The sequence below is a fragment of the Populus euphratica genome, unplaced genomic scaffold (genome assembly GCF_000495115.2).
Source record: "Populus euphratica unplaced genomic scaffold, PopEup_1.0 scaffold43.1, whole genome shotgun sequence".
Taxonomy (NCBI): Eukaryota; Viridiplantae; Streptophyta; class Magnoliopsida; order Malpighiales; family Salicaceae; genus Populus; species Populus euphratica.
In genome coordinates this window covers 1084941-1102252 of record NW_011499889.1, presented here as the reverse complement: position 1 = coordinate 1102252, position 17312 = coordinate 1084941, and the positions used below count along the sequence as shown (strand labels likewise).

Here is a 17312-nt window from a genome sequence, read left to right as displayed (position 1 = left end):
ACAAAGCCAAATAACAAAGAGCTACACAAAAAGTGCTCAATAATTTTAGAAAAAATATAGTTTTATTCAAAACCTAAATTTAAGTTAGTTAGTATTTACTAGTTACTTAGGTTGAGTAATTTTTTTAACAAAAAAAACATGTACAAGCTTTTTAAATAAATTTTTGTACAAAACAATCCCAATGAAAAATAAAAAAATATCATATACATATATCTAATTAAATAAATTACAAACTATTTGTGTTAATAAATATATAAAAAAATTACTCTGTTTATTCAACTCATTTTAATATAAATTGAATAATTATTTTTTCTAACATAAAAAATTAATGTATAGATATTATTAACGTGTTTTTTAACTTTGAGTAAAATAAATAATGGTAGATTTAAAGATCAATATTTATATGTAATAAAATATAATAAAGATTATATATCTTAATAAAAATATATAAGATCTGAAGCTAAAAAACATCTTCATAAAAAAAATTTATAAATGAAATGAGAAAAATTTATAAGCTAAATAATAGTAATAAAAATAATAGCAATAACAATAACAATAACAATAACAATAACAATAACAATAATAATAAAGCTACGAATGAACAATGTAAAGAAAAAAAAAAAAAGCTTGCTTTGCGGCTCTCAACCAAATTTAACCTTTTTATTTATATTTCTTCTACTCATTTTAGATTTTATTTTAAAAAATAAAACTTTAATATAATGAAAATAATTTTTTTTAAAACTGGAATAAGCCAATAAAAATAAAATCAAAATAAATTATTATATTAAATTTTTAATTAAAATAATATAAAATTATTAAAAAATATAATAATGCAAAATTATTAAAAATCTATTTGGTGACTAAAATAAAATTTTATTTAAAATATATAAAAAATAGAAATATGTTGGAAATTAATAATTTAGGAGTATTTAAAAGTGTAGTAGGGGTTAATTTTAAAGTGTTTTTCATTCTTAAATATATTAAAATAATATTTTTTTATTTTTTAAAAATTATTTTTATACCAAAACATCAAAACAACCTTAACACACACACTTAAAAAAAAAAAAAAACAAGTTTAACCGGCCACACTTTTTTATTTTTTTAACTCAATTTAATTTTAATTATTAATTAAATAAACATGGCCCAAACTACATATTGTTATCAAAGCATTAAATGATAATAAAACGATCTTGTTTGGTCCCCCGAGTCTTGAAAACGAAGTCGTTTGCCTCATCCCTGTGAAATACGCATACAAAATATTTAACCTACTTGCTTTGAAGATTCCAAGCATTGCCAATTGATTGACTCTCCCTCTCTCTCCCTCTCCCTCTCTCTATCTCTATTTTAATTCTCGTTATCGCCATGATTACTACTACTCCTATTTCTCAGATTCTTCTCTGTTTTCTCAGTCAACCCCAGAACTCGCTCTTTCATTTTCTCTTTCACTCGTCGATCCATTCCCTTTCATTCCAATCCCCAACTGGGTTCTACCCACCTCACCAATATCTCAAATGGGTCGCCGCAAAAACGACTCTGAACCATCCCGTTTCATCTCTCTATCGTTCCTCTTGGTGGGATTAATTTCTTGTGCTTTAGTCTACACTGTCCTCTCCGTCGTTCTCAATCCTAATATAAGTTCTAAAGGTTCGAACTTTGAGTCTTTGGCACTGACAGAGGAGAGTAGTGATGGTGGGTGCTGTAGAGGGATTGAGAAGTTGGAGCTTTGGGGAGCTGCCGTGAAGTGGGGGTCAGATTTTAAGTTCAATTCTTCCAAGGAGTGCTGTCAGGCTTGTAAGGCTATGTGCACTGGCATTGATGGGCCTTGCTTGTGTGATACCTGGGTGTTTTGTGGCAATAAAAAGGCTTGTGGATCTAAATTTGGTGAGGTCAGATTGAAAATTGGGGTCCTTTATCTTGTTTTGATTTTCATTTTTTTAGCTGGAATTTTAGTTGTTATTTTGAATTATTTGGTTGAAGTAGTGGATTATTTGGATTGACAAGAATGGATTTTATTTCTTCAATGGAATTAGATCCCGAATATATATAATTTAAAGGATGCTGTTATCATGCCCTTTTCAAATCTTGGATCGATCATCGACTTAATTCAATGCGAATTTGAGAGATATTGGATCTGTTTATCCAGAAATTATATAAGTTGTTCATTGTAAACGGGCTTAATTTTTACATGTTCAATATCAAAACTACGACTAATAAGAACAATGAAAGGGCTACATTTAAAGACGATCTCCACGTTAGTTGGATTTTAACCATTAGGAACCTGTTTTCTTTATGCGATTTCCTCTTTCTTTGAACTATTGATTTTTGAGTCTTTGGTTGTGTTTTTTTGAATGATATACTAAAGTTTCAATTATGATAACAATAATCTCGTTACTTTGACTTGCTTCATTTCTCCAGTGTTGGCTGAAGAAGCAAAAGGATGTATTTGCCCCTGATCGACAGGAAGCAGGTGACCCTGTTATTTGGACTTCTGGGATTATCTTTGGAAAAGGAGAGGTATTTTAGTTTGATGAAATTTGATTCCATTTATGGAGACAGTATATAGCCAACATACAGCGTGCACTCTCAATTAGATTATCTTGTCATCTTCATTTTTTTGAGTTAAAATTATAAAGATCAAGGTGGAATCTTCTTACTGGACACGCATTATTATGTATCAATACTCTGTTAAATGATTAAAATATCACTTGGGTCTTTCTTTTGCATGATCTGAAATACTAGTTGCCTATTATCAGGCACCACAGTATTGTTCACATGCATTACTGTTGGTTATACTTTACACTGGTAACTGGAGTCTCTTCAAGTAAGAAAGCTGTTTTTTGACTATGGATAATCTTTTCACAATTTTGTAAATTGCTCTCTGTTGTAGCCCTAGGTAATCTGACTAGTCAAAGGTTTTTCATTTTTAATTTTTTGGGTAGATGCTTGTTCTTTTGCTGCTGGAATGGATGTGGTGACATATGCAAATCTTAATAACAAAGTTTATTTAGCTTTGTATTTATGTTAATTGCTGAAGTTTCTTTGTTCTATTTCTGCTGTATTTCATTTATCTTAATAACAAAGTTTATTTGATGCGTCTTTCTGCATTTTTATTGTAAAAAATGTCCATGTGGTTGCCATTGTCATTGCTGCTAATTTCCTCTGTTCTATACATTTGTCATTGCTGCAGCTTCCAACTTATTTTTAGGATCCCCTCTATTAATATCCTTGCGTACACTTGTTTTAGGATCCCCTCTATTAATATCCTTGCTTGCACTTACACTTTCTCCTTTCAGGGCATTGTTGGCCTCGAAACAGAATTTGGCACTCTTCATATAAAAGTAAGTGATCATACTTTCGGTAGGTTTGTGTTCCAAATGCCTCTAACAAGTCAACTGTGATGCGCTCCACTCATGGAGTTGATCTATTTCTTCAGATTCTTCGACTTTATGCATCTTTCTAAAAGTCAATCGTTGGACTAAAAATTGCCTGGTGCAGCTCTTCCCAGACTGTGCTCCCCATTCTGTAGCCTACATTCTTGAGTTGCTCACTCTGCATCATTGCGCTGGTTGCCAATTTTATCGTGCCGAGGGCCGAGGTCAATTGTGGGATGCAGAAGGGAACCACATAAAAAAGGTAAGCTTTGTTAGTTGTGATGTGAGTCTCCTATGTGACAGGCAATAAGAAATGTGAAGATGCAATTTTCATTCAGTAGTTGGAGTTCTATGTGAGCACTGCGATTCTGCTGTGTTAAAGTTTCACCTAATCATATTTCTATTGCATGCTATTTATAAAAGGTTTCAGCAATGTTTGCCTGGGGTCTCATCATTTCAATCTTTGGTTCACTCAGAGCTCTGTATTTTATTTGGTATTTTCCAGGCTCCTTTTGGCCCTCCTTTTGCAATGATTCAAGGGACACTAGAAGCTCAAGGAACATCATTCAAGAAAATTCCAACAGAAGAGTGCCCATACATAAGAAGGGGTTCAGTAGCCTGGGTTAGCTCTGGTCCAGAATTCTTCATTAGCCTAGCCAATCACCAAGAATGGAAGAAAGCATACACTGTCTTCGGTTCTGTTCTTCCAGAAGACATGGAAATTGCAGAGAAAATTGCCCAACTCCCCACCAAATCTGATGTTTGGAACAATATTAACGTCTCTGTCTTAGAAAGTCCAGTTCCCTTGCTGGTCCGAAGGCTCAAGAAAAGACAGGGAAATCTAAACAAAATGTGAAATCTTAATTTTTTTTTTCTACTCGGGCAAGGTATACAAATTTTTGTTTCAGGCTTGTTCACATTTCACATGTTTGTTGTCTCAGCTGGCTGTTATGGACTCGATTTTTTGTCATCGTTTCTTCTTTGTTTCTCTCTGTTCTTTTTTTTCTACCAAAGTTTCTTGGACCCATGGTGTTCTTCTCCTGGGAAATTACAAGGTACTTTTAGTACTGTTTTTCTCAGCATAAATTAGGAAACGTCAGACAAAGATGGGATTTGAATATGAGATTTTATTGCTAGTACAGTAGCACTGACGCAATTTCTTATTGTTATCGATTAAGGCAGTTTTTTTTATTGATTATTTTTGTGTTTTTGTTTGGAAATGTATTAAAATAATAATTTTTATATTATTATATTAAAATATTTTTAAATCATAAAAAAACCTAATTTTAAATAAAAAATATAAAATTTTTACAAATACACAAATTAATAAGGAAACTAAAAGATTAAGTTTTTGTATCTCTTCTTATAAAATTATATTGTACACCATCTACTTTTCTTATAAATTATTAATCATGGGATTTTTTTTTCAATTAATATGTATATTCTTTAATTGTATTTTTTATTAGATTATTTAACTTTGATTATACAAATTGGAAGTTTAGTAGGTTAATATAATTGATTTAGATTTTTTTAAGTAATTTTTTTTTAATTTAATTATTTAATATTAAGTTGATTAAGAATTAACTTTATGATTTATATTATTTATTTTTTATTAAATTATTTTAATCTCGTGACTTGAGAATAATGGGTAACTTGAGTTGTCTTGAGTATTTTATATGTTTTTATTTTTAATTAAATTTTTTTTATATTTATCATTTAACATAGAATTAGTTGAGAATTCAGTTTTATAATATATTTTGGTTTGTTTTTTGTGAAAATATTTTGGTCTCGTAATTAAAATCACGAGTATTGAAATTTTAATCTCTACTGATCGGGTTGTTTTCCTAATTTTTTTATTTAAGAGATTATCTTAACTTTATAACTTGAGTTGCGAGTTGACAGATTAATCTAATTGATCTAGTTTTTTTTTAAAAAAATTTTCCAATTTTTTCTTGACCCTTGCTTTTTATATGATTTTTATTTTGACCTTTACTAAAAGGTTTGTTTTTCTAATTTTTTTTTAAGAAGTTATTTTTCTCTCATGATTCAGATCGTAAGTTTAACAAATTGATCTAGTTGATTTAATTTTTTAATTGATTTTTTTTTTAATTTTATCATTTAATATTTTATCATTGGATTTTTATATGATTTTTGTAAATTTTTAAAATGACCGAAACTATTTTATGTTTTTTTATTTGTTATTTTTTATAATTTTTTTTATTTTATTTTCAAAAGTTTTATTTTTAAAAATCTTTTTTAAAATATATTTGATGGTAAAATATTTTTTTTATTGGTAAAATAAATATTCTAACCCGTACACAGCGCTCCAAGGCAAATCTAAAGTTAATAAACTAAAAGAAGGAAGTCAACGTTCTCTATATATCTTTTTTTTTTCAAAAAAAAAAACCAGTTTGGAAGGAAAACATTTAAAACTACCTTGCAATTCCAGTCCACCCCCTTCACTCCCCGCTCCGCCACTTCTTCCTCTCCCCGTCACCAACACCAAGGGGGTCCCATTCCACGAAGACATAATAAACAGACCTTTTATGTTTTGTACTATGTATAGTTGGAGTTAAACTTGAGTAAAGTAAAATTAATTTAAAAATTTTTTAAATAAAAAAATATATATTATAATTATTCACTTCAAGATTTTATATTTTAAAATTATTTTATAATGATATTATTTTTAATATCATTAAAAATATTTTTCTTAATATATACAATAAATTTTTATTTATTTATTCCTAAATCTTCTAATAATTATAAAAGTTTTTAGTAATAATTTTATGCTGAAATATGATAAATAACAATTAAAATCATAACTTAAAAGGATGATCATAAATTAATATTATTTTTACTAACTTGTTGGTTTGTACAAGTGAATTAAATATAAATATTAAATATTTTATTTTTAATTTATCTATTATATCCTTAATTTTTTTAGCTATTCTGTATTTCACTTTTAATCATTACCATAATTTTTCATATAACATTTATTGTAAAGTATTTATCAAATCATTAAAACTTATTTCAATTTATATTTATTAGTATATAATATTGCTTATACATATATTAATTCAAAAAACACATATATTATTATAAACTATAATATTTTTAATAACTAATTAATATGAAAAAAAAAGATAACAAAATAAATTATTTAAAAAAAAATTAATGGGGCAACTGCTCATTTTACATCCATGTGACTCCATCATGGACTATGTAGTTATTTTTAAAATATTTTTTATTTAAAAATATATTAAAATAATATTATTATAATTTTTTAAAATTATTTTTGATATGAATATATTAAAATGATATGAAAAAATTAATTTTTTTTTTAATTTAAAATAAAAAATAAATAAAATTTAAATTTTTTTAAAATACAAAAACAAAATTCAATTTTGCATTCTTTACGAGGCACTGGATCTTATAAGATGTACATAGATTTGTTGCCTCCTCTTTGCGCTCTCTCTCTCTCTCTCTCACACACACACACACACGCATCTCACAGCATGCACACTTTAGGGTGGTTTGAGTTTGAAACTGTGGCAGAAAGGAGTGGAGGGCAGAAACTTATCTGAAGCATCAGAAATGGGCCAGCTCTTGATTCACTTCAACCTACAGGCGTCAAACTCATTCGAGTTTGGGGTTCAATTGCACTCGTTTTTACTAGAACAGCACAATGCCTGGAACATTGCATGTATTATATTCATCCTTCGCTTTCAGCCATGTCAGTTCCTCTGAGAGGAATGTCTGCAACGCACAAGTTACAAGAGCTTGTCCAAGAAGTAGAAAATTAGAAAGAAATGCAAGGGGTTCTGCCATAGACTCAAATTACGAGGGAACAAAATTTATAAGTATTTGTTAGCCCTGGAATAGCAGGTGACAGTGCAAACTCATTCTCTTCCATGCCCATCATCTTGGTTGTATCTTCATTGGCTAAATGCTGCCACCACCGTTGTGTGTCCACATGGGGAGCAGGGAGTTGGAATCCATGAACTAACCTCCTTAAGACGGATGGATATAAAGATTATTTTACTGTTTTAGACGGAAGATTTCACCGTAAGGATCCGTGGCGCAATGGTAGCGCGTCTGGCTCCAGATCATTTCGGGTTCAATTTCAAATCCATCAATCTTTTTAGAGAGATAATTTCCCTAACATGTTTTCTGTAGGCCCCACTCCAATTGTTCATTTCCGGTCCAAGTAATAAAACAAAAGGGACCAATTAACTTTTCAACCACTTTACACACCATATGATACCCCACCCCCACCAAAAAGGAGCAGCGACCCGGAAGTGCGTCTTCGGCGTGGGTGGCGGCGAAGTTGGTGCCAATTTCTTTTGTTACTATTTACTACTACTAGAGATTAGTCTGTCTCATTGTGCGCACCCCCATCCCTCAACCAATCCCACGTCAGGCGGTTGCCCCCTCTTAAACTCCCTCCCCAATCCTCGCAATGCCTTTAACTACAACAATAACCGCCACCAGCGACCCATTCTCTCCTCCTTTCCTAACCTACGCCTCTTTTTTCCTCTCCTTATCATTCACCCACCACCATGTCAACAGCACCATCTTCTGATTTCACCACCAAGCGGGTCCCTCCGCCATGCTGGACCCAAGAAGAGTCACTTGCCCTAATCAAAGCCTACCGTGACAAATGGTACTCCGTCAACCGCGGAAACCTCCGCGTCGCCGACTGGGAAGCCGTGGCCATTGCCGTCCCACTTAAATCGTCCCTCCAGTGCCGCCACAAGATCGAGAAGCTTCGGAAACGGTATCGTGCGGAAAAACAGAAGTGTCTAAAGTACCCAGGTCGGTTTTCTTCTTCTTGGGATCTGTTCCCTTTGTTAGATTCAATGGAAATTGGGTCTCTAGGGTCTAAAGTAGAGCAAGAATTCGATAAAGGGAATGATGCTGGAGATGGGATTTGTGTAAAAACGTTAGGAGATAGGAATTTGCTGACTGCTCAAAAGAATGGGAAAATTAATGGGGATTTGGATCCAGATTTTGCTCTTCGGGCTAGGAAATATAGCAAGGTTGATGGAGGTTTCAACATTAGTAAGGATTCGGGAAGTGGGTTTGGTGTTAGCTCTGTTGCATTTAGACCTAATGATTATGTTGGAGTTAATGGGAATATTAAGGCTAATGTTGGTTTTCCATGTGATCATGGAGGCGAGGTTGGTTATAAAATGGAAAAGACACAAGGGGATAGGCGCTTTATGCCTCAGGGAGTTAGATTACCGGATCACGGAATGATGGCTGATCATTATGGCTCATATAATAGTGATTTTTCTAAAGGTGTCGATGTCTACGAGGGGTTTCCGCTGAAGTCCTTAGGTGATAGGAATTTGCCGATGCAGGGGCTTAACCCAAAGAACTATAAAAATATTGATAGGAAGCCCACTCCTTATTTCTGTGATGATGATCATGTGGAGATTGACTATAGAATTGATAAAAGAGACAGGCTTGGCAAAAAGGTTAATGATGGTTGGAGTTCCTCATTTCCAGGGTTTATACCAAATAACTGTGGAAATATTGATGGGAAGTCAAGGTCTGATTCTCGCTCAAGGGCTTTGAAGGGGTCTGTGAATGTTGAGACGAATGGCAATGGTGATGGAGTTAAGAGAGAGGCAGATTCGGTTGCGTTGTTGGTGTCAGCAATTGAGCAGGCTACAGAAAGCTTTGTGAGGGTGGAGATGATGAAGATGGACATGGCGATGGAGATTGAGAAAATGAGGATGGAAATGGGGTTGAAGCATAACCAGATGATACTAGAGTCACAGCAACAGATTGTGGATGCACTTGCGAAAGCCATGCTGGAAAAGAAGAAAAGGAGGAAAGTGGAGGTGCTGTCATCCAATTCAAACAGAAATGGATATGCTCAAGTTGCTGCAGTGGATTGTGAAAGCATTGGTAAAAGTAGTATAGTAAAAGAAAGCGAAGCTTGTGTCAGATGATTATCGGAACAAGCACAAGTCATCGTTGTTTTTTTTTTTTTTCCCTGTTATTTTCAGGGCGAATCAATTTTTTTTTTTTGTTACTATAAGTAATACATGCAATGATATCTCTTTCTCATCAGTAAATATCAAGAGTTCTACTACAGGATGATAGATTTTCCTTTGATCTCAATGAATAGTGTACCTAGTGGGTTTTTGAAGCTGTTCAGTGCATTTATTACCTTGTTCTTACTGTTGTGAATATGACAAATCTTAATTGATAACTTATTTCAAGTATCAACAGAATTTTTCCTTTCTAATTTATGATGTACATGTTGTGCGCCTTCGAGTCTCTGATCGTTTGGATCACTGTGTTTATGTTAGCTTAGTGAGCTCAACCAACCACTCATTAGGTTTTTGCTTGGATGATTTCTTTGAATTTTTTACACTGGTAATACGTAATGGGGATCTAATAAACACCCAGTCACGATAACCAATTACTACTTGTTCTTGGGCTTGGTGAAGGTAGAGGAGTTGCTGTGAAGTCATTGAACTGAAACCGTGGATATGGTGAAACAAGATGCTGAATTTCTTCCTTCATGGGAACCTCTAAAAGTTCGAGTGCAAGCTACCAAGAGAGGAGACCAGGTTCGTCGGCTGACAAAGAATTGGTAATCTTGTAAATTTTGGGTGGTCATTTTCCAATTCTCAAATTTGACCTGCGTGGGAGGATATTGGGTTGTTTTCCCCACCAAGCATATTGGTTGGAGGATCAACGTTCTGCTATCTGCCCTGAGCATATTCATGTCTTGTGTTTTAATATTGTTTAACGAAGAACGTTACGGATATAATTGTTAATGAGCGAAGACCAGCCGGCCATAATTGGACTGAGGAGTCATGTTACTTGTATCTTCCATGTACGTATTTTCCACACACTCATGCTCTTTCCCCCCTCTTTTGTCACTTGCGTTTTTTGTCTGTTGTTGCGTTTTCGATCGTTTCCAGGATTTGAGCTATATTTCACCTGCGTTTGATTAATCTTTGTGTTTTTGGTTTTATTCAAATATATTATGCTTGCTTTGTCCTCTTTTTCTCCGCCTTCTTTCTACATTTATTAGAGAAGGGGGGCTTGTATGGGTTTGTGCGCCATTGGATGATGATCCCTGCTTCCTCTACTTTGAGTTTTTTGGCGGGTTTTGGTATTTGATTTTTTTTAATACCGAAAAATCAATGTTATGCTTTTTAAAAAACACTTAAAAGTTCCGTTCACGGTCTTGAACCACTTGCCAATCGCGCTAACTCGATTCACAATTAGGATCACATCTAATTTTTACTTTTGGCTATCAAGAAAAAAAAAAACAGTAAAGTTTTATCTTTATTTATTTATTTATATAATTCAACCTTTCTCTTTGGTTATGAAGAAAAAACCTACGCATTGTTCATGTACATGAAATTTACAGGTTTGCTTAAGTGTTTTTTTTCCATTCAAACCATTTTAAGCCCTGTTTTTCTTCTCCGAATGTTTATGGTGTTAGGTTTAGAAGGAAGATGCCATCGGCAACAACAACAACATCAACGTGAAGTCATGGCAAAATGGTCAGATGGCATTTTTAGCTTCGAGTGGAAATTGCCACATCAACAACCGTATAATGTGCCTTTTTACGACTGGTATGTAACAACTATCTCAGCCATGCTTCGCTTCCAACTTGCATTTTCTTTTCTTTTGCTTTTTAGCAGTGTGAAGCATTAATTCGATGCTCAAGAACACATTTCAACAGAGTTTGTCTGATAAAATTAATTGGATGTTGTAATTGAAGTTAAATAAAATATTATTGTTCTGCATTCAAGGAATATAAAGCTACCTTCTGCAATGACAATCCATTGTTTCTTTTTGGTTTTCCATTAGGGAGTCTTGGCTTATTGTTTCTTAAATCTAAAGAAACATGTGTTTAGAAGAGAGGTTATGAAGTTCATTGTTTAAGTTCGTTAACAGGTTTGCTACTGTTTGGATTTTACCTTATTTTGACTGTTTTATTTTTCTGTTTTTCCTCCTCTTTAATTTCGAAGGTTTGTTCCATTTTCTCTTCTATTTTTAGACTCTCATTGTTACATGTGTTTTTTTAGCTCTTAACACAAACTTGCAAGATCTCTTTTTGCCGTGTTGTGAGTATATTTTCCAGATCAATATTGATAATTTGTAACAATTGATCATCTAGTTTGGAAATTCGAATGATTGAAGTAAAAAAATCCTGTAAAATTGAACAAAACACAAATATGTTTAATTATGATACGAGGAAATATATGTTGTGTCTTGCACACACCTCCCGCTCATTGTCTTCTTCATTCTTCAGAATATTGTCTTGAAACTATGCAGACTGGAGCGTTGAACTTAGTAGCTTTTACAGCTAGTTGATGTTTTTGGATCAAGCTTCGATACACCTCATGTGTTTGTGCATACATTTTTTGCAGTAAAAAAAAAATAAAAATGATTGGACTTTGATGGTAAGGCCGACAACCTATTTAGCTATTTACTCCAATATATATGGTCACCATCTCATGCACAAATTTGTCTTTAATTTACAGAACAAAGCAATGGTTTTTTGAACCGATATGCTGTCTCTAGATTTAAATTCTAATTTTTATTAGAATTTACTAGTACATATAACTATATTTACTGCCAATCAGACTATTTTTTTTAAATTAAAAAGCATATTAAGAGTATTAAGATATTTTTTTGACAATATCATTGAATCAAATGATCCCAAAATCTATCAACCTAGTTTTTTGCTTAACTCAAATTTTAAATTAAATAACGTGAGAACTGATCTAAAAAGAAATTATTTCATTTAATGGGTTTGAAAACAATTCGGATAACTAATAAAAAAATAACAATTTTTTTTTAAACTTTAAAATGATATTTTTTTTTAATATTGAGATAATGCCAAATTAAATTGACCTCAGTCACCCTGCGATTTTAGTTATGGGTTCAATGGATATAATAACTTTATTTAAAACAAACTTTAAAATAATAATAATTTTTTAAATACTAAGACAATGCCAAATTGGATTGATCTTAGTCACCTTGTGATTTAAGTCATGAATTTTAATGGATATAATAACTTTGTTTTTTAATTTATTTTTATGATAAAATTAGATACTTACAAAATTTAGCAGCAACCCTAAAAAAGATGTTTATTTGAAATTGTAATAACTCTATATAAAATAGAAAAAATAAACTATGAATTTTATTTTTCAACTAATCAAATATTGAAGAATAGTAAAATAAAAAATTAATTAGAAAAATTAAAGGACAAAAAAAATCAGATTTTATGGGTAAACCAACTAAACCAGTAAATCGGGTAACCCATATCAATATATCAAACCCACAAACCGGATGAACTCCATTGAGATTAATAACTTGTTTTTATTCCTTTAAACTATTATTTATTTAACTATATGATAATAAAAATAGACAACCATAAAATTAAGAGAATATTAAGACACATTTTTTTTAAGATTATAATAACCTCATAAAAAGTAAATAAATATAATTATAAAACTTAATTTTTAATTATCCCAATATCAAATGATAAAATAAAACAAATTAAAAAAAGATAAAAAATTAATAATAATAATTATTATAATGACAACAATAAAAATAATACTAATGATTATAAACTTGGATCTAACGCCCCATCCAAACCCAAGTTTTTAGAGTCTAATTCCATAATAATAATAATAATAATAAACTTCTTTAATCCAAGTTTTTATAGTTTTTAATCCCTTCAAATCAAATTTATGGTTTTTCTTCAATAATCATAATATTTTTTTAAATTTAATAAGCATAAAAATAATAAAAATATTAAGAATATGAATAACACTAACAATCATAATAATAATAAGAATAACAACAAAAATTATGACAATGACAACAATAACAATTTTTATTTTTATCCTTCAAATCAAATTTACGAGTTTTTTTCTTTCAATAGCAATAATTTTTTTTCAAATTTATTAATAATTATATTAATAATAATGACAATAATAATATTTATAATAATATTAAACATGCCTTACCTAAGTTCTTATACTTTTTATTTTTACTTTTTAAATCAAATCTATGGTTATTTTTTAATATTAATAATATTTTTTAAAATTTATCAATTATTATATTAGCAATATTAATTATAAAAAATAATAATTTTAATAAAAATAATAATTTTTTTAATATTAATAATAATATTAAACTTGTATGACCCAAATTTAAGAGAGTCTCACTACAATGCTAAGCCAAAGAACCTTGGATTTAGCTACAATATTAGATCCATGAGCCTTGAATATAGGTCTAATTGCAATGTGGTGTCATGAAAGTGTAATGACTAAATAAAAAAAAATTAATATTAAAGAATAAAAAAAGATTAATTAAAAAATAAAAAAAATAAAAAAATAAGGTAAAACATTATTTCAATGAATAATATTTTGCGAGGAGAAGTATAGTAAAATCCCCTAATGAGATCACGATAATTTAATGAAAAATAAACAAAACAAATCATGAAATTTAATTTTCAATCAAATCGATATTAAAATATAAAATTGAAAGAAAAAACAAATTAAAAATAAATTAAATCAACAGAAATAATCCGTCAAACCTGTAATCTGTGTCATAAGAAAATGATAACTGAATTTTTTTTTAATATTAATAAAGTAAATGGACAAAAAAAAATTAAAAATAAAAAAGCAAAAAAAACCTCATACATACATACATATATAGATATACACATACATATATAGATACACACACACACACACACACACATATATATATAATTAAGTGACAGTGGCATGATCTCAGTGATCAAACAGCATCTTCCTTCCATTGTAAACAAGAACACAAGATTGGAAGAGGATCTTTGGACTTTTTTGATATTTGATTCTTGAGCTATCAGAGAGATTTCTGACCTGCGTGATCATCTCTTGCTCATTAGAATCCTCTCTCAAAGCTCTCATGTTCTCACATTAGAGACGACTTTCAAATTTTCATCATTTAGATTTCGAGATCTTAATTGATCACTCACGCAGCCCACCAGTGATTTATTAGCACTACCAGCTCTTCCTCTCATGCACCTCTCCACTTGCTTCTATTACAAGTCACAAACTTTCGATATCTATCTCTACTGATCTGCTAGCCAATCATTTGATCGATGCTCAAGAACCCTCACGCACGCGCTTATCACACAACACTACTACTTGCTCTCACTTCATAAATAGAAACAATCATTCTTTATAACATTATGAATGTATTTGGAATTTGATTATTCTCTCTATAAGAAAATGGGCATTTTCTTTTGATTTAATATTTTTTCTTTTTTAACAATTGTTCTTTAGGGTGTGGTTTTTGAGGCATGTAAAATCCAAAGGGCAAGGTGCTTGTTTTCTGGAAGTAATGATTTTTTTTTAATTAAAAAAGGGAGATAAACAACCAAGTAACGAGGAGGACGAGTATACAGAAAACAATCCATCTTGATTATCATCCCTAATTTAAAAGAAATCCAAAGCATAAACAACATGTGAAAGCAATAAAAAGATAGAGATGGGCAACACTAGCTAGGAAAGTGGTGGATGGTGAGGCAGATGATGAGTTGACTTTCTTTCTCTTTTGATATTGTTTACGCCTGACACCCACTTTGTTATGAGCTATAGTCTCCAGGTTAATCATCAGTATATCAAACACTTATATAGGTACTATACATGCATATATGTAAGATCTTTCTACCATATTTCTTTGCGAGAATAATAGCAAAGGTGAATATGGACTGATGGCTTCACGAGGACTTGGATGGTGTTCTAATTAATCTGAAACTATTCTTTGGTTATGATTGTTCTTCAGTATAATTATTTGTTGTTCTATTTGTTTGTACATGTTTCGTGAATTGGGAATTACCCAAAATTCATATTTGATCAACATAATTAGAAATCCCATGCTCTAATCCATGCTTGTAATCTGTCTAATTATTTGTAGAAGTTCATTTGAATTCTAATAAACTTGCAGACTCATCCAAGAAATTCAAAATATAGGTTGGATGAAGAAACTTGACAATACACACACATATCCAATTTAAGTTGAGAAAAAAGCACCATCATAAATTATGAGTTTTTGTAAATTTTAGAAAAGTAAGGAGAGGATGTGAAAGGGGATGAGAGTAAGTGTGTGAGAGAGAAAACATTTTTGAAAATAAGATATAGATATATTAATTGAGGGAAAGATATGGAAAATATTTTTTTTTTGAAATTTGAATTACCAACAAAATAACTCTATTGATTAATCTTTTTTAGAAGAACTATTTTAGGGAGGAAAGTCTAGAAAAAAAAAAGGATTTGGAGGGTCTTTTAATTTATCAATATAAAATATTATTGTTTTAAAAAATAATTATGATTTTCAAGATTGAAATATTTTTTTTCTGAAATATTTTTAATCATTTCCTGTGGAATTATTGATGGAAAATTAAGTTTTAAAAGAAAGATAAGAACTGATTTTTCTTCATTAATTCTGTCACAAAATAGTGACGGAACTCATTAATTCGGTAATTAGTGATGGAACATCTCTATTGCTTAATGCTAAACGATTGGTAATTAGGCAGGGAATTCATGACTATTTGGGATTTTCTCAAAATCTGACTCTTTTTTTTCCCTTTCATATAATTTATAAATTAATCAACATAAAGAGAATCGTTTCTTTTTTAGTTTCATTTGAGGCCAACCTGGCCTTAGTCATGTCTTTCAATAATTAATTGTTTTCTTTTTATTTTTTATTTTTCATGCTGTCTCGATTAATGTAAAGCATAATCATCTCAAGATACACTATATGGAACACATAAACCCAATCGGTCCAATTAAGGTGCGAGATTTTGAATTATCTAGTAAGCAGGTAATAAAATAGCAAAAACTTTATTATTGGGTTAATAATAAGCAAGAAAAACATGCGATTTATTTATTAAGCAAGCAAATATGAGATACCATCAAATACCATTCTTGTTTGTCTTCAGAAAATCCACTCAATTTTTTCATAGATCGAGGTTCGATGTGGTGTTAGGGTGTGTAATGACAACTGCTTACTTTTTAGGTTCGATGTGGTGTTAGGGTGTGTAATGAATGACAACTGCTTACTTTTTGTTTTTTTTTCTCTATAAATAAATAACTCTGTTAGACTTCTAGTATGACCATACATGACCTACAAAATTTCATACAAACTTCTATGATGATCAATCAACTTCTATGCACGAAAGGAGGAAAGGGAAAAAGAATCAAGGTAAATATTGTCATGTCATCCTCCTCTCTCTCTCTCTTCTTTTTTACTTTTGGCCGCCAATGCTGTTCTTCAGGTAGTTTTAATACACCGCTACTAAAGTAATTTCCATAATAATTAATTGGTCATACATCTACATCGTCATTAGGAAAATATTCATCATATTTTTGCTTGCGACACTCTTAAGGTTTGAACTATATATGATCGAAAAGGAGATAGCAAACACCCTCACTCGATCAATATTTATCAGGCCAATTCTTTGGATATATATATATATTTAGGAAAATATTCATCATATTTTTGCTTGCGACACTCTTAAGGTTTGAACTATATATGATCGAAAAGGAGATAGCAAACACCCTCATTCGATCAATATTTATCAGGCCAATTCTTTGGATATATATATATATAAAGAATTGGCCTGATAAATATTGATCGAATGAGGGTCCAAAGAATTGGCCTGATAAATATTGATCGAATGAGGGTCCAAAGAATTGGCCTGATAAATATTGATCGAATGAGGGTCCAAAGAATTGGCCTGATAAATATTGATCGAATGAGGGGGTTTGCTATCTCCTTTTCGACCATATATAGTTCAATATATATATATATATGTGTGTGTGTGTGTGTGTGTGATGGTGACACCACCATAGACAGATAGAAGAACAAAGAGAAAGTGCGACCAAACAAACATCAATC

General features: G+C 30.9%; 2 protein-coding genes across 3 annotated transcripts; both read left to right on the top strand.

Moving 5' to 3' along the window:
• Positions 1-1286: 1286 nt before the first annotated feature.
• Positions 1287-4505, top strand: LOC105130946 (uncharacterized). Of its 2 annotated transcripts, none has more exons than XM_011033681.1 (5): positions 1287-1886; positions 2416-2514; positions 3294-3338; positions 3496-3633; positions 3877-4505. In XM_011033681.1, exons 1-5 carry the CDS (start codon positions 1512-1514, stop codon positions 4225-4227), a joined length of 1008 nt encoding a protein of 335 aa, XP_011031983.1. In that variant the 5' UTR covers positions 1287-1511; the 3' UTR covers positions 4228-4505. The 2 variants fall into 2 exon arrangements, with proteins under 2 accessions (XP_011031983.1, XP_011031984.1); XM_011033682.1 differs by having other exon boundaries at positions 1716-1881.
• Positions 4506-7515: 3010 nt separating this feature from the next.
• On the top strand, positions 7516-9630 carry FIP2 (FRIGIDA interacting protein 2). Its single transcript, XM_011033680.1, has one exon. It carries the CDS (start codon positions 7931-7933, stop codon positions 9329-9331), a length of 1401 nt encoding a protein of 466 aa, XP_011031982.1. The 5' UTR covers positions 7516-7930; the 3' UTR covers positions 9332-9630.
• Positions 9631-17312: the final 7682 nt, after the last annotated feature.